At 38.9% G+C, this 24,213-nt stretch overlaps 1 protein-coding gene across 3 annotated transcripts in view; it reads right to left on the reverse strand.

Moving 5' to 3' along the window:
• Positions 1 to 9,379: 9,379 nt before the first annotated feature.
• LOC126327724 (larval cuticle protein 16/17-like) overlaps positions 9,380 to 24,213 on the reverse strand; it is a 67,658-nt gene continuing 52,824 nt past the window's right edge. For 2 of the 3 annotated variants that reach the window (XM_049995913.1, XM_049995915.1), the window contains exons 2-3: positions 10,595 to 10,698; positions 9,380 to 9,653 (exon numbers count right to left, since the gene is read on the reverse strand). In XM_049995913.1, coding sequence (XP_049851870.1) covers positions 9,452 to 9,653; positions 10,595 to 10,698 — 306 coding nt within the window. In that variant the 3' untranslated portion in view covers positions 9,380 to 9,451. Of the gene's footprint in view, positions 9,654 to 10,594; positions 10,699 to 13,889; positions 13,994 to 24,213 lie in introns of those variants that run through there. The other variant, XM_049995910.1, reaches the window with a different exon arrangement.

A 24,213-nucleotide genomic window follows, 5' to 3' on the forward strand; every position in this document is an offset into this window, starting at 1 on the left:
CCTGTACTCCAGATTCCAGCGTGGGGGAGGAGGAAGTGCTCCCTCTTGCCGCCCCCCTCCCCCCTCCTGCTTGCGAACTTCTATGTCCGGAATTCATATGTAACAATCAAATAAAACGAAGGATCTCCGCAGTGCCACGGTGGGCAGCGTTTAGCAATTCAGTTTGGCAAGACAATTGAAAATCCATAATTAAACGTGAAAATAATAAAGACAGAACATCTAAGTTACAAAAGAGCTATAGTATTACTCGAAACAAGTATGACAAAATGCACGGTGGGCAGCGTTTAGCAATTCAGTTTGGCAAGACAATTGAAAATCCATAATTAAACGTGAAAATAATAAAGACAGAACATCTAAGTTACAAGTATGACAAAATATTAATAGTCCGGGATGAAACATCTGAATATTGCAACACTAATTTCGCTCTGGGCACTATATGCGTAAAATCAGGCTACTACAACACTGTAATTATGCTTCGGAAACCACGATTACTGGAGTAATTAAGCTAAGTAAACACAAAAACAAAACATGAGATCTTAAAGCAAATTTTCGGTTTAGCCCGCATAGAAGAAATTTGAGGGAAAAGAAAATCACGTGAAGCATATTAACGCTTTGGGAAATTGTTTTTAAGGCTGTTGAATCTATGAAAGCAAATCCCTTTAGTTTGTTTTTTACATTCTTTGTCCAGTCATTCAATTGATAAAAGAAAATGTTGTTTGAAAATAAGGAAGAGTTCTTTAAGCTTTTGTAGGAATTTTCATTGATGGTCTTGACTGTTCTTATCAAATGATATAAACATGCTCTGCGATTTATCGGACGAATGAAAAAAGAAAGTAAGTAAAAGTGTCATAGCAAAAACTGTTCTTTGAGTTGAATAGTTTTCAAATAGTTGCACTACCACTTCTAAACCACTTTAACTTCGTGAGTTTTCGTAAAAGCAGATTTTGTTTATTTAGATATATCCTTAAAACTATATCTAATCTAGGAAATTATGCAGATGTTGAAAGTTAGAAAATGAAGGGTGATGAAAAAAAAAGAAACTTCGTTACATGGATTCTTTTATATTTTTTCCTCACTTGTTATTTTATTTTTTACATAATTTAATAACACTTTAAGTCACGTTCTCAAGACTTTTGTTATGCATCTCAGGAGTTCATGAAACTGGCTCCATCTGAAGCGGATTCACATTTCAGGTGGAATAAAATCATATGTAATTTTCGCGTTTTACTCCTGGAATGCTCATACAATAAAAGCACTTTTCACAGAGATTCCAACTGGACATATTTTCCATTTTCAGCTGTAAATATTCTTGTCTGCAGTAAAGACCTTCGTTGCAGTTAATACTTTCGCATTAGAGGGTGTCCTGAATTTACACAGCAAAACCAAGTGAATTTTATTAAGACGTAACCTTTGTAATTTTATCATTATTACATTTTCCCCTTCGCTGCTTGTGTATCAATACAAAAAAATTGAACTACTTTCCACTGTGTTATTTTGCGGTTGCAATCACTGAGATATCAATAAGATTAATGCTCTGTTTGTGTGGTTTAGTAATCATGTTTCCGAAATACGGATTAAATGTTTTAATAATAGCGGTCTTAATTACGCAAATGACCAGAACCCAAATGATTGGATACACAGACCTACAGGCCGATAAAGCTGACGTTCGTCTGTTAGAAAATCCTAAAGCATATTACAAGCTCGAAAATTATGACGTTCCTTGAGGAAAACAAGCTTCTCTCAAAGACTGAGCACAATTCAGAAAAACACCTCTCACTTGGAATACAGCTTGTTTTATTCATTCACTGTATTTTGTAAACAATAAGTGCAAGTGCACGGATAGAATATATCTTCCCAGATTTCCGAAAGGCATTCTACACTATAGCACATCGTTGACTACAAATCAAGACACTATCATAATGAGTGTTTTCGTAAATACGTGACAAGCACGGGGAGTATATGACTGATAGAACCCAGTATGTTTTACTTGAAGACATACGCCCTTAAAATTTAGTATCAGTCTGCCAGAGACAGGCATGTGCTAATTTGTAAAATACATAACCATTTTTTTGCTCTCCTGAGTGTAGAGTTCTTAGGGCTGCAATATTATTTACAGCGGTGAATTGGACACCGTTGTCAGTTCGTATCTGACAATGATTACTTGCCGAAACATGTTATGTACCGTAACTGGAATTAAATAAACTATAGGTGCAATATAACTGCCATCTGGTTTCTGTACAAATTGTAAATAGCTTATCGCTCCCTGTATTAAGTCGGGTGATGCTGAGGGAATTAGATTAGGAAATGAGACACTTAAAGTAGTAAAGGAGTTTTGCTATTTGGGGAGCAAAATAACTGATGATGGTCGAAGTAGAGAGGATATAAAATGTAGACTGGCAATGGCAAGGAAAGCGTTTCTGAAGAAGAGAAATTTGTTAACATCGAGTATAGATTTAAGAGTCAGGAAGTCGTTTCTGAAAGTATTTGTATGGAGTGTAGCCATGTATGGAAGTGAAACATGGACGATAAATAGTTTGGACAAGAAGAGGATAGAAGCTTTCGAAATGTGGTGCTACAGAAGAATGCTGAAGATTAGATGGGTAGATCACATAACTAATGAGGAGGTATTGAACAGAATTGGGGAGGAGTTTGTGGCACAACTTGACAAGAAGAAGGGACCGATTGGTAGGACACGTTCTGAGGCATCAGGGGATCACAAATTTAGCATTGGAGGGCAGTTTGGAGGGTAAAAATCGTAGAGGGAGACCAAGAGATGAATACATTAAGCAGATCCAGAAGGATGTAGGTTGCAGTAAGTACTAGGAGATGAAGAAGCTTGCACAGGATGGAGTAGCATGGAGAGCTGCATCAAATCAGTCTCAGGACTGAAGACCACAACACAAAAACATAGGTGCAAACTGGATGGAAACTGAAATAAAAATACATAGTATCAACTGAATTTTATTTTTATTATTATTACACAATTAAGTAACACAAACATTTGCTAATAACAACATTTTTCTGTATTCCTGTTATCTTCCGCGAACGCTCTCCATTCAAGTCATCCTCCTTGCTTACACCAGATTACACCGTTATTTCACTGATGTGGTCCTTCCACGAACATCGTGGTGTGCTGCGTGAACGGCTGCTGGATGGTGTACATTCAAAAATTATCTTTGGCCACCGCTGATATGGTATCTCAATAAGAACGCATACAGCTTTAATGATTTTCTTGCAGTTCCATGTATCCCTTATCCATTCATCGTCTTTCTAGCTTACTTCATCATTAGTTTTTTCTCGATTCTTGATACTCTGGCGCTCCTTCGTAAATAACACATTTCCACAAAAAGGAGACCAGCATTTAAAATCTGTTGTTGTGATCTACGGTACTGTACACATTGAAATATCAGCCTACCCACTCTTCACTTGTCGTTCTTAGAAATGTTCTGGTCACACCAAAAATAATTATTTTCCTGCTTTGAAATATTCCGTATTTTGCTCTGTATTACCCAGTGCATTTTTGTTAATATATACCCCCAGGTAGTACTGACGTTTTGTTTCCCCGTTCATACATATACTAGAGTTCCGTAGCTACATCTTTGCTTGCAATATCATAGTACAAAGATAAGTATGACCATGTATAGTATTTTACGTTGAAACATTGAGGTACTGCACTATTAAGTACCAGCAAGAATAAATTTATTTTCTGTGCCACACGTAACCACATATGTACTATCACGAAGACTACTCCGTTTTGAATGTATTGACGCCAGCATTACGTGAGTAAAGCGAACAACAACGACGTACGCACCAGCGGCGAAAGTTCAGCTCACTTCTAGCCGCTGTTATGCGGTTGCACTCTGTTCTCTTCCAGGTCTCGCAGTACGCTGACAGTCCTGCTGGTGTGTACACCACCCTGTACCAAACTTGCTACATCAAATAGCATTAGCAACAGAACGTCTTTCTCTCATAACGTTATATCAAATCAGATAAAATTTGATCTAAGCAGAATCTTGTCTGCAGCGCTCTGCTTACCCCTCCCCCACAGAAGAACTGCTTAATTTAATTGCTTACAATCCCCACCAGTGAGTTTCTGAAATATCTACATCAAACAGTTTCCAGAGAAAATTGTTCGGAAGGGTTAGAAGAATGTTTTGTCAAGTCCGCTGCTTATAACATTGGAATTTTTCGAATCTAATGCAGCATAATCTATCATTACGTCCAGCTGTTAAGGCATCACTGAGAAAAAATAATGTTTTCTCCCTGTCTTCACTTACTTTGTTAACGAATCTGTTGTCTAGTGGATGAAATGAACTACAAGTTTGATCGTATGCTTGATGGTGAAACACATTCATGCGACTTCACACGTAGTTTTGTCTGTCAATCCGTTTTTCTTTAATGTTCTACACTTCCTCGATGAGGAGTCTAGATGCATACACAGTACTCAGCGATTTTCTGCGTTCGAGTGGAAAGAAACCACATTGTATGTTCATATGAAGTTTATCATTTTCTATGTATGTTATGATTACCGGTGAGGAATAATGTATGTTTAGTTATTTTCATGTAAACTGATGGGAACTTTGTGATTACACTTAAACTTAAGGCTATGGTTTGAAAATCAACGTAATGGTTCGGAAACAGTCACCACAAAGAAATGACTATTATTGCAACCATGACGCTTACTGAAAGAAAATTAATATTTAATAGCCCAAGTTGCTGCTCCTATACTTCGTCAGTATGTTGGAATTTCATGAATACAGCATTTATGCTTATAAAAAGAGATATACAAATCAAAACTGCAACTACAAAATTTCTGTCCATTTTCCATGCAAATACATATATCAGTTTTACGTCATCCTGAAATATTTTTAGAGACAATGCTGAATAAATACACACGGACTGCGTCAGAATGCCATGAAATGAAAGCTACATGAAATCTGCTGTCCCGTCGTTAGAAAGTGCAAGATGGCGTGGCCTAAGTGCCCTTTGACATTCCTGTTGAGGTGTCAAAAAATTGTGAGTTGCATCGATAAGACATTCAGTGAATTGAAAGTACTGCCCAGGAACTGAACACTAGCGAATTTTGAATGTGGGTTGTTAGTTTTTGAATTACTGGATATACAGGGTAGTGTCATAAGAAATTTTACATTTTTTTAGTGATTATTGTTACTGTGTTAGAATCACAATTCTAATCTTTAAGTCAAATATCATGTATTTATGTTTATGCTGATGATGATTTATTGGTAAGAAAATGAATATCTCTGCTCAGACAAAAAGTGTGTCGTTTGCTAACCGGGTAACCAAAAGTGATAAGGTGAACACAATTTGAAAATTGTGAATTTATGGGCAAATTAATTATTTTATGTTAAATTGTTCATTCATATGCTAACCTAGAAATATTTATGTAATCTAAAGTTGCACTTGCACAGTTTTACCTGCCCTAAGCCAGCTACTGAATACAAATGAATTGTCGTTCAGGTCCATCATCCTCCACGGTTTAAAAATGCTATTAAGTCCAATCCATTATCAATTTCGGTGAACACCTAACTCATTTGTCTATTTTGTCTAACCAGAGTAACTATTCACTCAGACACCATGCCAGGTGGCTCTACTGTAAAATCAGTATTCAGATCCTAGGCCGGTGAACCAGATTTAGGTTTTCCCAAATCAATCATGTAATTGACTAGATAATTACTTAGGATTTCTTTGATTTTCTTCCCTACCCCTGTTCATTCCAATCCAGAGCACCGTACGCAATGACCTCTTTGTCAACACGGCGTTAGGCCCTAATCTTTTCATTCCTTTAAATGGTTCAAATGGCTCAGAGCACTATGGGACTTAACTTCTTAGGTCATCAGGCCCCTAGAACTTAGAACTACTTAAACCAAACTAACCTAAGGACATCACACACATTCATGCCCGAGGCGGTCGCGCGGTTCCAGACTGTAGCGCCTAGAACCGCTCAGCCACTCCGGCCGGCTTCATTCCTTTTTTTGCCTTAAATAAGGTGCTTAATTCTTTTTTCTTCACTTGTATTACACTACTTCCACATGTAGGGACATCTGATAATACCATCCCAAATGATCATTTTGTGAAAATCTTCCTATATTTCATAACGCTTATTTTTGCTGCACCGTTACATTCGTTCACCAATACAAGTGATTTTGGTGACACTTAAAAACAGCTTTAAGCGATATACCAATGTAATGCGCCTGTATAAGATATTCTGAACAATTACGTCGAGCTATAAGTGTACACGTTTTCTATGATGATATGCATGATTGCTGAAGATAGTGAGTTATTGTAACTCTGCACGCAGAAATGTCACGATCTCACGTGTGACAGGATATCAGGAACTGGTTTTGTCATTTATGTATGTGACGGTAGCGCTTTTGTTTGTAACGGAAAATAAGGCAGCGTGTATCAGCATGACCGGTACAGTTGTTCTGACACTCCTCTGAGTAGCCCAACTATTAATATGGGTTTTGGTTAAGTACTTGGTTCGATAACCATGTCAGTTATCTTGTGGCGATCACCAGATTTAATGAACAATAGTCTGAGGTCTTCCGTAAAGCATCAACCTGTTCCCGTTACTGAAGAAGAATATTTCATTAAAGTTTAGTGTATACAGCTGTTAACAAGCGGGTTTTCACGGGCAAGCGTTTGCAACCTTAATCGATGAGAAGTTTTTATCCAAAGTTACAAATATGATTTCCAGGTTTGCTTTTTTAAATCATCTGCATAAATGCTCGAGATATTTCGATGATGTGTTCTTGAGCTATAAAACGTAGAAAATTTCATTTCCATGTATCTGTTAGTAATCTATAAAATCAACGAGTCAAATATACCGCTTACACGACTTGGTGATGTTAGAGGAAGCTTAGAAATTCCATTTATAATAGTGTACAGAGAGCTGCCTAAACTCAAAATCTTCAGTAGCGTACTCAGCTATAAACTTAGTTGCTTTTAGTTGCTTCTGATTTAAAGCAGCAGTCAATTAACAAAAATTGTTGTTTTTCTAATGTGCAATATATAATTCCTCTGATTTTGTATGGTCCAGTACTGTATAAAAATCGGATCAGATTCCGTTATGGGTTATTTTATTACATCTTATTTTGAAATTGTCTTTTAAGGACTGCGTGGTATGAGACTTTAACATCCCTTGTCGTTATTCTTTCGATTCCTTAATACCGATTTAGCGACGATCTCAAACTTCCTTTGGTGCTATAGCTCATATTATAAAAAACATTAAGTTGCAGTACTGGAAAAAAGGTGGAATGGAGCAACGAACAGAGGCATGTGTGTTTTTAAAAGGCAATTTTTCAGGAGCCACAGCTTCCTTCATCAGGAAGTCAACTAAGGGAAGTTTCTTAAACAAAGTGATCAAAGTGACATCAAAATTAAGTATGTTATTTGATGTTTGACGTCTGTGGTCTTACGTAAAAAGTCATCCCAGTGTTATTCAGTAATAGGAGAACGCCCAAGATTTGATTCTAGCTCCGTGTCTATTGTGTTAGGGTTGCTTCACATCATCTGCAGTGTGACCTCTCCTCTATACTGTGAATCCATCGGGAATAAATACGTGATTGTGCAAGTACGATAACACGAACAATATAGATTTACTATATTTTTTTGACATATTCTACATTCATCTAAGCAAACGCCCAGCTGGTATTCGAGTTCTTCTTATCTATTTTATTCATAGATTATCTGCACAACACAGCGAGCAGTTCAACAAGTTTGCATGTTTCATACACAGTAACAAGGTTATCAAGCCCTAATGGATGTGAAAAGATGAATTCATTGCGAACAGAACGTGACCACAGGCAAGGGTGTCTTTTGAGAGACCAACACTGCAAAGAACAAAAATCGCAACTTGTAAATTGATTCTAAAACAGATGTTCGACAGTAGTAATTCCAAGGTGCTTCCAAATATAAAAATCATATAGCAAATAGCGTACACACAGATCTGTCTAGACTGCTTTATTTCCTTTTTTACATCAAGTAGAGGTAGAGCGGTCTTTTTATGTTATAGACTCTGAACTCGGATTTATTGCGGATGTTATCTTAAGAGAAGTGCAAAGTTTTTCATTCTTTGTCACTCCGGCAGTTGTTTACGCAACCAATAAAATGTCCCCATGTACTTACTGAATCTCATTGTAAATGTTACAGCACAAAAAAGGTGGTCGTATTAAGTCGAATGCGAGAAATCCTTGTCAAAATCCAACAACGCAGCCCAGTACACTACGGAGACGATCAGTGCTACAGAGATGAGATGTATCAGGTTTAAAAGTGTGTGACTTTATCGTTCCTCGATCTTCGATGATGCGTGTGATAACATTCCACCGCAGTGTGCTGTGGTCAACATTGTGTTTGGTGACAGCTGAAGGGTTGTCGCTGAAGGCTATGCCTCCCAAAGCCTTGTGGTGTCGGTGTTTGCCGACCCTAGTCAGAAGACATGTGGCTCATCAACTGCCTTTTACAACCAACTCTTTCCAGCAAACAGTTCGAATGAGGCAAGGCACATAGTACGCAATATTATCTACCCTAATTCAAATCCCCGGCCCCTATTACGAATTTTTGCTTTTCCGTTATTTCAATTGGATTGAAAACCTATAATGGCTCCTTGCCCTTCTTTTTCAAAGTGTACAGATGCTCCATGTCTCACAACTGAGGTGTCTACGTATGACATGAATGCCCAGATTAATATGTGTTTATTCAGAAATTTTATTAACAGTTTCTGAATGAATCGAGAAAAACAAAGCAAATCCGAGCATTGGTCAATACACCGGTACCACGATCGGAGGCAATGACACTCAAATCATCCTGACGTCTTTAAGATTCAGGTTTCCTGTGATATCTCTAAACTGACGTGGACCAGTGTTCGAATCATTCAGTGAAAACGGCTTGGACGATTTCCTTCTTTATCCTAGTGTTTGAGTTTGTGCTCCACCTACTAAGATTTCGTCACCAAAGGTATATTAGATTCACATCATCCATATTTTCTTTTGAATCGAGCACGGAAATATTTCCTGCATCAACACTATATTTAAAAAAATATGTTCACGTCAGGCCGACTGTGCTTTGCTTGAGTCACTGCAGCATGATGAAACAGCATTTTACTGAGCTCGCGATGGTACTACAATTCATTAACTATAGCAGATGTACATGAGTTTTGGTCTGTGTATGTATTATTCTTGATGTATCCAAAAGTTGACAACAGTTCGTCTACTTCCAGATTTACTCATAAGGACTTGGTTAGCTGTATTTCAGAGTAAGTGAAAAATAATGGATGAAACATGACGCCTATTAAGGAAAATGGCTGTTCAGACTGTCACGGCTGCAGGGGTACTTTGCAAGAAATATTCAGTGCATAATGTTGAAGGCTAAATTAATTTATTGACTGGGCTAATGGGTTTGTACAGTTATAGGTGGGGTGAAGTGACGGTGTTTAGGCGACGGGTGCGACGGGGATGGCGTCTCCGGTGGCGACGTAGCCGAACTCGTCGGCCTTGTACTTGATGTCGACGGGCTTGCCCTCGGGGCTGGTGTACTGGTACTGGCCGCTCTTGATCAGCACGTGGTCCTTGCCGTCAGGGGTGGGCTTCAGCTCGCCGTGCTCCACCACCGTGATGCCGTTGGCCGTCTGGTACCTGCGGACCCACACTCTACTTTAATCGACTTGTTACTGCTGGAGGGGTAAGCTATACATGTCCTAGGATATCGTACTTTGTGACTTCCATCGCGGTAAGAAACTTTTAGTAAGGTATTCGACTGCGTAGTAATCAGAGTCGTATACTTTCTATTTTGATTCACAAGAGCCACTAACGCATACTTATATCTCCTAGGCACACCCATGATTCAACTTCAAAGAAAGTGAAAAGTGGAGTGAGTGAAGTAAGCATCTAAAGAAATCCTCTTGTCATTAGAGAAATTGAAGTTTATTTTTTATTAGAACCAGCTAATGCAGGCAAGACATGAGTTGTTGTTTGTTTATATAAATGAAAATGGAAATATCAGCTTAGTGTATTGTGAAAACATCAGAAGCGCCATTTCCGCACTGTTGCGTACACAGCCGTGTGTGTATTACGAAAAAAAAGAGTGTGATTATTGGTACGTCCAGCCAAGGTCAAGACACATGGCGTTAATCCACATCTTAATATTACTCTTATCACAAATCCGTTCATTTAATCAGGCTACATATTCGAATGTGACAGTTGTTCTCTATTAAATGAAATATGAACAGATATAACCGTAAAACTGATTAATGACAGAAAAGAATTTAATTTATTCAGTTATCAAACTACTTGTATAACTTCTCTGTATGAAACGCCTATACTTTTCGTTCGAGTAGCTCCATCCTATTAACACTAAAAGATAAAGTCGATTGCAGTCCTACCACAATCACTAATCGTTTCCTTGTATTTAAATGTTCATATAATCCACAGAAGCAAAAGCAACTCTAGAATCGAAAATCATTGTCGATTGGTTCTAAAAAATCTTAATCCCATATCGGATCTCACTGATCTTTGTAGTGTGGGTCTAGAACGTTGCTAGGCAACACTACAGAACAGGGCAGACACACAGAACTCACGTGAGCGAATACTGTCCGGCAGCATCGTGGACTTCCTCCCTGGAGATCACCTCGATGGGTTTGGTGTCGGCCAGCACGTAGGACACGGCGACGACCAGACACAGCTGAAACACAAGGGCCGCTGCTAGTACAGTGGGCTCTCCCAGAAGAGGTAGGCGCCCTGCAGGTCGCAGGCAGTTTTGCACAACACCGACAGTTACTCTTTCAAATAGTTCATTACTTTTTTAACAGCCTACTCACAACTGATTCCAAAGAAATAAAATTACTTAAGCCAAATACCATTTTCACTGGTTATAGCACACGTCAGGTTTCATGCATCCCGTAGTACTGTTGTGAAGGTTGACGTCATTCATTAGTCAGAGATTAAACATTAGCTTTGGGTTTGCTACTAACGAGCGGAAGCAGTTATTACAATTTACGACAACATGAAACAATTTATTAATACATTTGCCTTTCGAATATAAAATTCTTGCCTGACTTACTACTTTCTTTGAGAGATCGAGGCTCAGTTTGTGTGTTATAGTGATGTTAACCTATTATTAATGCTTTGATTTATTTCGACACAGCGTTTCGTTGACTACAGCGATTTTTAGGTACGTTTATTGGTATCGGATTTGGCTTTTTGTAGTGCTATAGGTCCGAACCGGCGATTAAATTAAGCTATATAGGTCAGGTGATGTTTTCAATATCCATCAATGTTGGTTCGCGCTAATTTTGGGTGTTTGCATATTTCAAACCAACCATTGTATCTTGTTTCTCTGGTTTGTGTGCTTAGCCGTTACTGTGATTTTTTGGTTGTTATTTTAATTTACCCTTGCGCAAAACCTCCAATTTCCCGCGTTCTCCCATTCTCTTCAGCATTTATTATGAAAAATTTGCTCGATTCTGTATTTAAAGATTAAACGTATTTCGGTGCCACGGGAATGCCATTGGTCCTCATTTTTAAATAATGTTTGTGTTGCATTTTTGGACTTGTTATGGCGTCATTGGTCAAAGACAACGGATGATATCAGAACCTATGTTTATCCTTTTTCACTTACCTAATAAGAACGAAAAAGAATTCAGTTAATTCATGAGCAAACTGTTCATCGGTAGATTTCCACGGAAGGTATTATGCGACATTTAAAGTAAGACGTAACCGAAGCACAATGAGATGAACGTCGGTAATTTCGTCTCAATGTCTGAGCAATACAACAAGCGAGACGGAACTGGGATTGAATTCTACTACACTTTTGAGGAGTGCACGCTGTTTTCTTTTCTTTTTTTTCCCTTGCCTTTTAGCCAGATAGGGATCTCGCGCTACTTTCAGCTGTCTTCTAGTTTTTCTTCTTTTCTCCAACATGTTTTCATGTTTTCACCACGTCTCTTTTTTTCTTTATTCACACCACGTCACGCCTATTCAAAAACCGCATCTGTCTTGGAACTCCTGTAAATTTATCATTTCTGACGATCTCTCTCTCTCTCTCTCTCTCTCTCTTGTTTATTCCGCTTTTATGCTGTGTATTTCATAATTTTTTTTATTTTCTCGGATCGAGCTTGGTCTTAATTTCTTTTTCCAGAGACACTTGAATACTTCTTTTGTCAAGCCTTTACCATTAATCTTCTATAAATGTCCTGAAATAGTCAGTCTTCGCTTACTATATGTAGGAAAATTAAACTCTGTGTCAGACTTGGACGCACAGTAGTAGAATTGCTCCCGTAAACTAACCGAGCAGCTGCCTCTAGACATTCTCATATTAGGTGTTCACGAATAAACCCCCGATTCTTTAAACTCTCTTGTTTAAGACAACATCTGATTTCTTTAGAAGTGAGTTAATGTTTACAGTATCTTACGTTAAGCATGTAAGCGGGCAAAAGTTTAAGAATGGTTTGAAGTAGCGTTTAAAGTTCGTTACAAGTCGCTGAAGGAGTACAGGCGGGTTAATTTGCTCTCCGTTTTAAGCAGAAAGCTAGTTTCTCACGCATCACAGAATATATGACGTCATATCTCCTGAACTATGTATCGTACAGTAACACAATTTTGCAGATAAATTCAGTGTTATACTTGGACACGGTTTGCAAACTACGTTGCGAATATAAATAGTGATAAAACGTCATGTCTGATGCTAAAAAGCAAAAATGTAGTAAGCTATAATTTTTTTCTTTGCACATTTAGTTGGGGTGTCAGCGAGAAAAAGACTCGTAAAGGTTGGGAATTATGTGGGAAGTTTGTTGCAAGTCGCTAAGTGCACTCATTCTCAGGGCTGGATGAAGAAAGTCCGTGTGTTTGTGCGCCTTGAGTTGCGTTGCTTCAAGATACACACACAGTTTTTAATTGCAATACCTGTCTTGCTGTATTAACTATTTAGCATAAGGATATATCTCTTAATGAGTTGACAATGACAGCATTTAAAATTTTTAAATTCGGTTAGTATTTATATGAAATACTGAAAATAAAATTTTTGTTGCTCTTGGAAGCCCTTAGATAGGCAACATGCAACTGGGGCTGTACACCAGGAACCGGGTGAGACGTTTGCTATTATATATTGGCTGGATACTAACGTAGTACATAGGTGCCAACAATTTTCCTTGGAATTTTTCTTCGCTTTTGAAAATCCTTAAAGCCAATATAAGCTCTTGGTGTAAAATTTCTGGGAGAAAAAGTGTGCTGAAAATAAATCTGACACCAAATAACACAGAGAATACCTACTGATAAAGGGATATACTCGCTGCTGTCATGCACTGAAGGTTTACAGTTGTAGCATGCAGTTGGATAACAGCAAAGAGGAGCCACGATAAAATAGTGATGCGAAATACAGTTATATACAGTAGTGATTCTTATCCTGGGAACCATCAGATTTTTTAAGGGGATTCGCAACTGACCTTAGAAATAATAACACTATATGTCGTTCTTAGCCTGTATATATCTGATAAGTTTTTCGGCAAACTATTCAAATATTGAGGTTCTTCTTATGCCATATAGCCCAAGTATTCAAGTATTCTCCCATTGCTTGATGGAGGGAACGTTTCGTTTATGTCAATCCATACATAAAATATTTTCCTTATAATGCCATCACCAAAAGTTGAAGAATTTACTATATCCATACAATAAATATTGATCTGAAATTTTAAGTGTTACATTTTGAGGATCTGACATTTTAGACTTTAATTAAAAGAGACCCTTCATTAAAATGGATAAATGCTGGCCAAAATCCAGCATAGCTCTACTGTAGCATCAATATAATGGCGAGACATTAACAGTCAACAAGTGAAGAGGTGATAGTTACAGATAACTTAAGTAGATGAGAACACTCACAGCGATGCACTTCATGGTGAGTGGTGAGTGGTGACGAGCTGTGCTGCCTCTGGAAGTGAGCGACTGAGTATGCCCTCTGTCCGTTCTGCGGCCGCTTATATACCTGCACGAACTCTTTAGTCGCCCATCATAATAACAGAGCAGTCATTTACTTGTTTCTCAGCTGAGCGAGACCTTGAGTTAGGCGATGATGGGTTATCACCTTTTCTGTAGGAGATTTCCTCTCGGCCGTTCATCATATGAAACTTACAGTACTTTCACTTCGCACTCTTAATTCGACATTATGATGCGGTAAGCAAGAAATTACTCACAAAATTCGTTTCTCAAAAATCAAAATGACGGATATAACACGACTGACAAAAAAACTCTTAATAAGTAGGAGCAATGTACTTGATAATCGATGTTGCCTTTTTAAAAATAATACATTTTCTCCGAATGTCAAAGCCGTCAAACTTGGATCCATTTTTTGTTCTTAAAGCCACAAAATAAAATGAAGAATTTAGATTAACTGTAAGAACATAATGACGGAATAGAAGTGAAAGAAAATTTTGCGGAAAACCATCTTCTTTATGTCGGTATTAACATATTTCGAAAAACAGTACAGTTCGTAGTGGCAGGTATGTGTAGGACCGTAAAAAAGAAACGAAGTTAGAGTTTATCGTCCTATTACTGTCGAAATAAAAGTAGATCGATATCGACTCAAATGAATGACATTGCAGAAGGAAACGTGTAGGTTTTCCTCTAAAGTAATTCACGGAATTTCTTGAGAGAAATGTAATGCCACTGTGGATCTAAACCTAAAACAGAGTATTGATTGTGTGCACAACACTAGTTGTTGAGAAAGAAGCCATGCAACATGAGGCGACATGGAAGAGAACACGTTGGTGCTTCACGTATTTCAAAGCAATCCTCGGAAATGGTCTTCCGATTTAGCATGTTGATTTCTACAGATGTTGGTTTTGTAGTGACAGGCGATGAAGCAGATGATATAATTTGTAGTAGCCATAAGAAGTGAAAAGGTACGTTGATTAAGACAGTGGATGCATATTCGAGAGTGCAAGACTGAAATATCCTTCCGACCACCCTGACTTCGATTTTCATGGTATCTGTATATCACCTGAGGTGAATGCCTAATGATTTCATGAAAAAGATCAGTGTCGACTGGCTTTTACGGTATTTATACAACCAGAGAATACCCTCCCCCCATCTTCAATGACGCAGACGTCGACGGATAATTAAATTCAAATCCTCTGCTCTTACACCGCTAAGCAAGCGGCTCGGTCAACTGGACCACTTCACCGCCCATCAGCGGAATAGTTACAGTTCTCACGCTAACGTTTTTTCTGTTATCAGAAAAGGTCCCACCACACTTTCTCTACTTCACACTTATTCAGTAGCTTTAGGGTCGCTCATACGATACGTACACGACATATATGTCAGTTTGTAATACGTTTCTTCTGATATCTATTCACTCTAGAGTTGGTAATTCTGAAGTAATTCAGAAATAGTGTCTCCGATTAGCCTTTCCTTTGTCTTTCACCACAATTTGAAATTACCGTTTGAAACGTAGATTTTTCCCGTTGCTACGTGTGCGAGAGCGTTCTCATATTGGAGGAGCAGCAGACCACATTATATGAAACAACGTTATGTCCATTGGCTCACTGTCAAACATTTCGAAAGTTTTTTCTGTGTAGGTACGTAATATACTAAAGAGAGGAAGCAAATCGCTCTTAGAGAGCACCACCGAAATGTATGTGAGGCATTTTGTCGATTCTTTTCATCTCCTAACATTTGTGCTTAGAAAGTAAATGAGATAATTTTAATTTCTTGTAGTATATCATCTTGTTTTTTTAGCTGAAAAATATATTTTGACGTGGCGTCGATCCATGTCAATGCACCTAATCTTCCACTTTTGCTGTCAATGGAGAGCGATTCGTGGAGGCCACTGTAGTCGTTTCTTTAACTCCGAAAATTCCCAACTAGCAATTACTCAAAATGTATGATAGACAGTAGTCAAAATATGCCAAAGCTGATGATTAAGGTGGGTGTTCTAACATTTAGTATGTCAGTTTTCTCATCGCTATGTTATTCGCAAGTGACTTACAGTACCTTGATTATATGCTGATGCAATGTAGACTTCTCTCCAACCAGTTTTTCATCCAGTTAGTTTAGGGGACATTCGCTGTATTAGAAAGTTATTGTTTTACCATTTGAAGGTATTCTTAAAAGCACTTCCTGCAACATGGAAGCATTTTCGCTTTTATTTGATGGAGAGCCACCGACGTCTCTTCTGTGTAGTGATTGATATTTATTTTTTTAGTGCTCAGTGATGGATTCACGTCTCATACACAGTGACACGACGGTGCACAAAATCAGTTGGGATATTCTTACAACTGTTTGAAACGGGATTTAAAATTTGGTTCGTGTTTACTCTTGTTCGTCATTCAATAAATGTGGCATTCACCTTGCGGGAAACTTTGTCGTAAATAATTATGTATGGTACAATGACTCCTTTCTTCAAATATACCAATATCTGTTTCGAGAAACTTTAACGACTAGTCGGCAATACAACTTAGTGCACTTTCTCAGTTGTGACAGATGTTGACTCCGCCGCGAACGACGAAATCAACGCGCGCGATGACCAACATCAACGCAGAAAATAAACGCCTCGACTAAACGACGACGCGGAACAACGTAGAAAACGAACGTCCGACTAACGCCGAATAAACAGAAACGCGCGGAAAACACACTGCACTAACGCGTAACACCAGCAAGCGCTCCGCTCTAGTCTTCAAGAAAATATGACCGCGTCTGAACTCAACCACCATATTCGTAAGGGTTGCAAATTAAGGAGCAGATTTATTACGCACCTTCATGAACCTTGAATGACGTTTTAAACAAACTTAAAACATCATAAACAAGCAAACAAACAAAACAAATAATTTTAAGTTTGGAAATAAATTCAATTTATCTACTTGAGATAAATATTAAAAACCATGTTGTTATTAAAAAACCATAAATACAAAACTGTTACGTACATCAAATTGATAACGTATTTACGTTAATAGGCACCATGTACCAACACAACGAATGCCAAATTTTATTAACATCAAACCTAGCTTCGAGCTAGGTCTCGATTTTTTTTCATCGCAAAGATAAAGACAAAGAAGTCAAATATACAGAATAAACAGATATGGTTGGAAGCTTCCATAGATTCTTTACTCCTTTGTAATGGGAGAACTGAGGGAGATATGAACAGAAAAACACTCGAACTCTTGAAACAAGGCGATCGAAGGACACCAGGTATTCGAACGGCCAAACTATGATCATAAATAAGTACATATATTTTTAATTTTGTGATTTGTGTATCTGTTCGTTAAATGAACTTCCGGAACTTGATTCTCATTCCATGTCCACTGTGTTAGCATTGCATTACGTCATTCGTATATCTTGTTTTAGTGTTGTTTCGTGGCGAGCGAATATGTGAAAACTTTGATTTTACAGTATTCCGGCAGCGATGTAGATTTCGCAAGTTCTTATATTTTCTTCTTTATAGCTTCCTTCAGGCAAACGTAACCTGGTGTTCAAGTTAAGCTTTATACACTTAACTTGAATCTGTACTGCACAACTCTCAGTTTAACTGATTTACATGTTCCATGAACACTAATGAGACTATCCAGCCATCTGCTAGATATGGAATGAGGAACTGCCTTTACCAGTTGCGCTGCAGATAGAGCGTCGTAGACAAGCATGCTTGTAACGGGTTTTGGGAAGCTACCAACGTTGTAAAAAAGTAGGATATTGTCTCATATATTCTTTCTCCTTCTTTGACACTACAGCGCTTGATGGACCTTGGTCTCCTCAACAGTCTTCCTCCAAACATCTCAGTTCTTTGCTTTTCTCTTACATCCTTGGATCTTCGTCTTGATAAGGTCGGCCAACACACTGTCCAGCCATCCGGCTCTTGATCGACCCCTCACTCTAGTGAAACACCGTCTGATATTCATCATGCACTTTTGGCATACTGTAGTCTGTCATTCTCTCCATATGTCCTAACGAGAGTATTCTTTTGAGATCTAACAGATTTCACTGTTTCTTTCGCTTGCATAAGCTCTGTAACCTACTCTTAAGCACTCTGTTTTCCTCACGAGCGCACAAAATTTTCGAACGATTTTCCTTTCAAATGCCTTTAGGTTGTTCATATCTGCTTCTGTCATCGTCCACATTACTGATCCCTGCTCGCACAGGGGAATGGTATACTCTTAACTTAGTTGATCTTATACTTAGAGAATTCTTGAATACCTGTAAGTTTGCATAATAATCTCTGTTTCCTGCATGTATCCTTCCTCTAAAATTTTGTGTCATTTTATTATCGCTGGTGTTAAGAGGACAGTTTAATAACGGAAGCAGCTAACAGCTTAAAATATTTATTAGAAGCTTCTAGATCACGTAGTGTTCATCTGCCTTAAAGTTGAACATTACTATGTATTTAGTCTTGTTTCCGTGTCCAGCGGTTATTAGTAAGAACTGATCAAGCAGTCTACAGACTACGTAATCCTACATTATGTCAGAAGCTTCCACACTTGTATCTACTTGGGAATAAGTCATTGCTAGTTAGTTAATTCCGTGTTGCGTAGATTATTTGTATGATGTATTTCAAAATGATGAGCAACAAATCAGTTTACAGGCTAGGTATACAACATTTGCCTCTATTGTGGCTAGATGGTTATCATTTAATGATTACGGAGCAGCTCAGAGGTTTAAATTCAACAATAATGAGCATATTAATCTCTGACATTACCCGAGTAACTGACGAAACATATTTAGATTTATCACATTCTTTATCATCCACGTTTCACATTCATAAAAGGTTAAATACTCTCCAGACAAAAATCTCCATAAAGTCTTTCTAAAGTTTAAATTTACATCCGAGGTTAATTAATTCCTCTTTTTAAGAAATATGTTCTTGCTATTGATAGTCTGCATATTATTTTTCTTGAGGGCATTTTCGTTCTGTCCTTGCAACTGAAAAAAGTGCGTGTTTTTCAACAGATGCGTGGAGTGTATTTTTCTTTCTTTTCTTGCTGTTGTTTACTTTGTAAAATATGTGGTAGGTCTAATACCAGCACTAGCGGGAAGTTGCGTCCCTGGCTGATGTAACAGGGCAATATTTTGCCCACCCCAATACAGATAACAGCATTATTACCTTTATCCTCTTGGTGGTCCGAATCCTTCCGTGCCATCTCCCTGTCGATCCAACTGCGGTGAAGATCGCTGGAATGTTTCCGCAAGATGTCTCTATTGCGCTACTAAATAAATAGCCACACTTCTCACAAACATGGGTATATTTTGCCCAACATTTTCATTATAACTTTTCACAACACAACTGGCAATTGCTATGATAATACCCTCCCTTGAGTACTTTCAAACGTCCATACATACATACTGTAGGACCTGAGGAAAAAAAAAGTTCAAATGTGTGTGAAATCTTATGGGACTTAACTGCTTAGGTCATCAGTCCCTAAGCTTACACACTGCTTAACCTAAATTATCCTAAGGACAAAGAAACACACCCATGCCCGAGGGAGGACTCGAACCTCCGCTGAGAAGAGGCGCAGAGTCCATAACTGCACCGCCTGTGACCGCTCGGCTAATCCCGTGCGGCAGAAAAACTACCACTCTCCAATTGTTCATTACGCCCTTATTGGCGCGTAGTTTACTCCACGGCTCTCGGATTCAGGCACTTGCTGCACCTTGGCACAAATGACTCCCGGACGACCAGTGATTGTAATGCCACTTTTACTGGTCCCCTTCTTGCATGCTCCACCGCTGCTCCACATTCACTGCATACAAGAAAGGAAAACACACAGTTTCTCTTTCCCACTACATTTATCCTTATTCGATTTACTCACTAGCATCTCTTGTTGACGGCTTTCCAAAGGTGTGTTGCAATGTTTACAAATATCCCGAAAAAATACACATCCCGCCACTCAGACAAAAGATCTCGTGCTTAAGTCTCTAGTTACATAAACACCTTTATTAACAATTCTGTTATTATTATCCTACTCTTATATCTTTAAGTTGCCTTTATATAATCTCTCCAACATAACTTTTTATAATCGTTATGATCACTAGTGACTATGTTCACTTAATTACTTAACTTATTTTGTTCCTGTTTGGCAGGATTCTTTCATTTTCTTCATACTTATAATATTATATATTATATCTTGTTACTTTCTTTAATAGTATGGCTATCTTTTCTAGATCAGACGAAGTATCTGAGGAGTATGCATAGTTATACAAACATACACTACTGGCCATTAAAATTGCTACACCAAGAAGAAATGCAGATGATAAATGTGTATTCATTGGACAAATATATTATACTAGAACTGACATGTGATTACATTTTCACGCAATTTGGGTGCATAGAGCCTGAGAAATCAGTACCCAGAACAACCACCTCTGGCCGTAATAACGGCCTTGGTAAGCCTGGACATTGAGTCAAACAGAGCTTGGATGGCGTTTACAGATACAGCTGCCCATGCAGCTTCAACACTATACCACAGTTCATCAAGAGTAATGACTGGCGTATTGTGACGAGCCAGTTGCTCGGCCACCATTGACCAGACGTTTTCATTTGGTGAGAGATCTGGAGAATGTGCTGGCGAGAGCAGCAGTCGAACATTTTCTGTATCCAGAAAGGCCCGTACAGGACCTGCAACATGCGGTCGTGCATTATCCTGCTGAAATGTAGGGTTTCGCAGGGATCGAATGAAGGGTAGAGCCACGGATCGTAACACATCTGAAATGTAACGTCCACTGTTTAAAGTGCCGTCAATGCGAACAAGAGGTGACCGAGACGTGTGACCAGTGTCACCCTATACCATCACGCCAGGTGATACGCCAGTATGGCGATGACGAATACACGTTTCCAATTTGTGTTCACCGCGATGTCGCCACACACGGTTGTGACCATCATGATGCTGTAAACAGAATACGGATTCACCCAAAAAAATAAGGTTTTGCCATTCGTGCACCCAGGTTCGTCGTTGAGTACACTATCGCTGGCGCTACTGTCTGAGATGCAGCATCAAGGGTAACCGCAGCCATGGTTTCCGAGCTGATAGTCCATGCTGCTGCAAACGTCGTCGAACTGTTCGTGCAGATGGTTGTTGTCTTGCAGACGTCCCCATCTGTTGACTCAGGAATCGAGACTTGGCTGCACGATCCGTTACAGCCATGCCTGTCATTTCGACTGCTAGTGATACGAGGCCGTTGGGATCCAGCACAGCGTTCCGTATAACCGTTCTAAACCCACCGATTCCATATTCTACTAACGGTCATTGGATCTCGACCAACGGGAGCAGCAATGTCGCGATACAATAAACCGCAATCGCGATAGGCTACAATCCGAACTTTATCAAAGTCGGATGGTACGCATTTCTCCTCCTTACACGGGGCATCACAACAACGTTTCACCAGGTAACGCCGGTCAACTGCTGTTTGTGTATGAGTAATGGGTTGGAAACTTTCCTCATGTCAGCACGTTGTAGGTGTCACCACTGGTGCCAACCGTGTGTGAATGCTCTGAAAAGCTAATCATTTGCATATCACAGCATCTTCTTCCTGTCGGTTAAATTTCGCGGCTGTAGCACGTCATCTGCGTGGTGTAGCAATTTTAATGGCCAGTAGTGTATTAGTTGTCATTAATGTTATTCTTAAGCTCCTTTTATTTGTGATCTTCTTGACCTCGTAAGTCCGCAGGACGTGATCTCGCGGTAGCGTTCTCGCTTCCCGACCACGGGGTCCCGGGTTCGATTGCCTGCGGGGTCAGGGATTTTCACGTGCCTCGAGATGACTGGGTGTTGTTGTGTCGTCTTCATCAGCATCATCATTCATCTCCATTACGCTCGGAGGAGGGCAATGGCAAACCACCTCCACTAGGACCTTGCCTAGCAGGGCGGTGCGGGTCTCCCGCATCGTTCCCCTAGGCTTAGTCACAGAGTATAGGACTTCATCGTCCATGACCTAATAACCAATTAACGAATTTTGTTTTAGATTTAAGACAATTTTGCTACCTGTCTACTGGATACTTGTGAGTAATTTATTCTGAAATACTTCGACATCGTAATATTCTTCTTCTTTAAATAGGTAACGCAAGATTAACCTTCTTTAGATAGATAGCTCATTTTTCGTTATTATACTGATTATAGACTTTCTGATTTTTCATCATATTGACATCTCTTTCTTCTCCTTTTTAGAGAACTTAACTCCCTTAATATCCCACGTTCCATGAGTACTGATTTGTATTCCAAAGGTTTTGGGCGCAATTATTTTGAGGTGTAAATAGTTTCCACCACTGCACTCAAATCCTTTCACCTCTTTACTATAATCCATTTGGAAAAACCTCTTGTTATTTATAACTAATTTTAACAATAATCTATGGATTATCCTATTAACTATACTTATCCTCACTTTCACCATCTGTGTCTCAGTAAAATATTTATATTTCATTCAGTGTGGTAGGGCCCCATAATAATTCCTATTCTACTACGGTAGACGTCAATCCCTTTCTTGATGCCCCTTCCGCACAGTATAGGTCAGCATTTCTTAGGTCCACCTATCTGCCTCTTATTCATCATTCCTAATTAGAGAGTACACTGTACATTCAGATATATTTATATCTTCCATTACTTTTCCTTCTACTTTCTCCCATATTACTTTGATGTTCCTTTTTGACTTCCATGTCTGTACACTATTTCACGTGTTAAGGGTATTGCTTACTACTTTCTTCATATTTCAACTCATCTATTGACGGTGCTACATGTCTAAGTATTCTTAATTGCACTCTATTCTTTCTGTTATTCTCTTTTTTTTTAAACCCAAGCTCCAACTAGATTGCCGATTCAATACATTACTGCTTCTACTGCCTTCTTCTATTACTCCATTTTCTGTACCTGTATCCTATCTTTCTATTTGTCATCCTATTATTATAGTCAGTTTAAGTAGTATTTAGAACTTGTTTGCTTGTCCTCTCTCCCCTTCTAATTTATGACGTATATTTATAAATATAGAATTTTCAAGTTTATTTATTGCACAGTTTGTGTGATTTTTTTAGTTTGTCGGCATTATGTAAACCTTTCTCCTGTCCAGTATGTGGGTCAATTAAATAGTACACTTTCGAATGTGGACTATCCATGATCTTACCTTGCCGTTGGTGGGGAGGCTTGCGTGGCTCAACGACACAGATAGCCGTACCGTACGTGCAACCACAACGGAGGGGTATCTGTTGAGAGGCCAGACAAACGTGTGGGTCCTAAAGAGGGGCAGCAGCCTTTTCAGTAGTTGCAGGGGCGACAGTCTGGATGATTGACTGATCTGGCATTGTAACACTAATCAAAATGGTCTTGCTGTCCTGTACTGCGAACGGCTGAAAGCAAGGACAAACTACAGCCGTAACTTTTCCCGAGGGCATGCAGCTTTACTGTATGATTAAATGATGATGGCGTCCTCTTGGGTAAATATTCCGGAGGTAAAATAGTCCCCCATTCGGATCTCCGGGCGGGGACTACTCAAGAGGACGTCGTTATCAGGAGATCGAAAACTGGCGTTCTACAGATCGGAGGGTGGAATGTCAGATCCCTTAAACGGGCAGGTAGGCTAGAAAATTTAAAAAGGGAAATGGATAGGTTAATGTTAGATATAGAAGCAATTGGAGAAGTTCGGTTGTAGGAGGAACAAGACTTTTGGTCAGTCAATACAGGGTTATAAATACAAAATCAAATAGGGGTAATGCAGGAGTAAGTTTAATAATGAATTTAAAAAATAGGAGTACGGGTAAGCTACTACAAACAGCATAGCGAACGTATTATTTTGGCCAAAATAGACACGAAGCCCACGCCTATTACAGTAGTACAAGTTTATATGCCAACTGGCTCTGCAGATGATGAAGAAATTGATGAAATGTATGATGAGATAAAAGAAATTATTCAGGCAGTGAAGGGAGACGAAAATTTAATAGTCATGGGTGACTGGAATTCGAGAGTAGGAAAAGGGAGAGAAGGAAACATAGCAGGTGAATATGGATTGGGGCCAAGAAATGAATGAGGAAGCCGCCTAGTAGAATTTTGCACAGAGCATAACTTAATCATAGCTAACACTTGGTTCAAGAAACATGAAAGAAAGTTGTATACATGGAAGAACCCTGGAGATACCAGAAGATATCAGATAAATTATATAATGGTAAGACAGAGATTTAGGAACCAGGTCTTAAACTGTAAGACATTTCCAGGGGCAGATGTGGACTCTGACCACAAAATAT

The sequence above is a fragment of the Schistocerca gregaria genome, chromosome 2, assembly GCF_023897955.1.
Source record: "Schistocerca gregaria isolate iqSchGreg1 chromosome 2, iqSchGreg1.2, whole genome shotgun sequence".
NCBI lineage: Eukaryota > Metazoa > Arthropoda > Insecta > Orthoptera > Acrididae > Schistocerca > Schistocerca gregaria.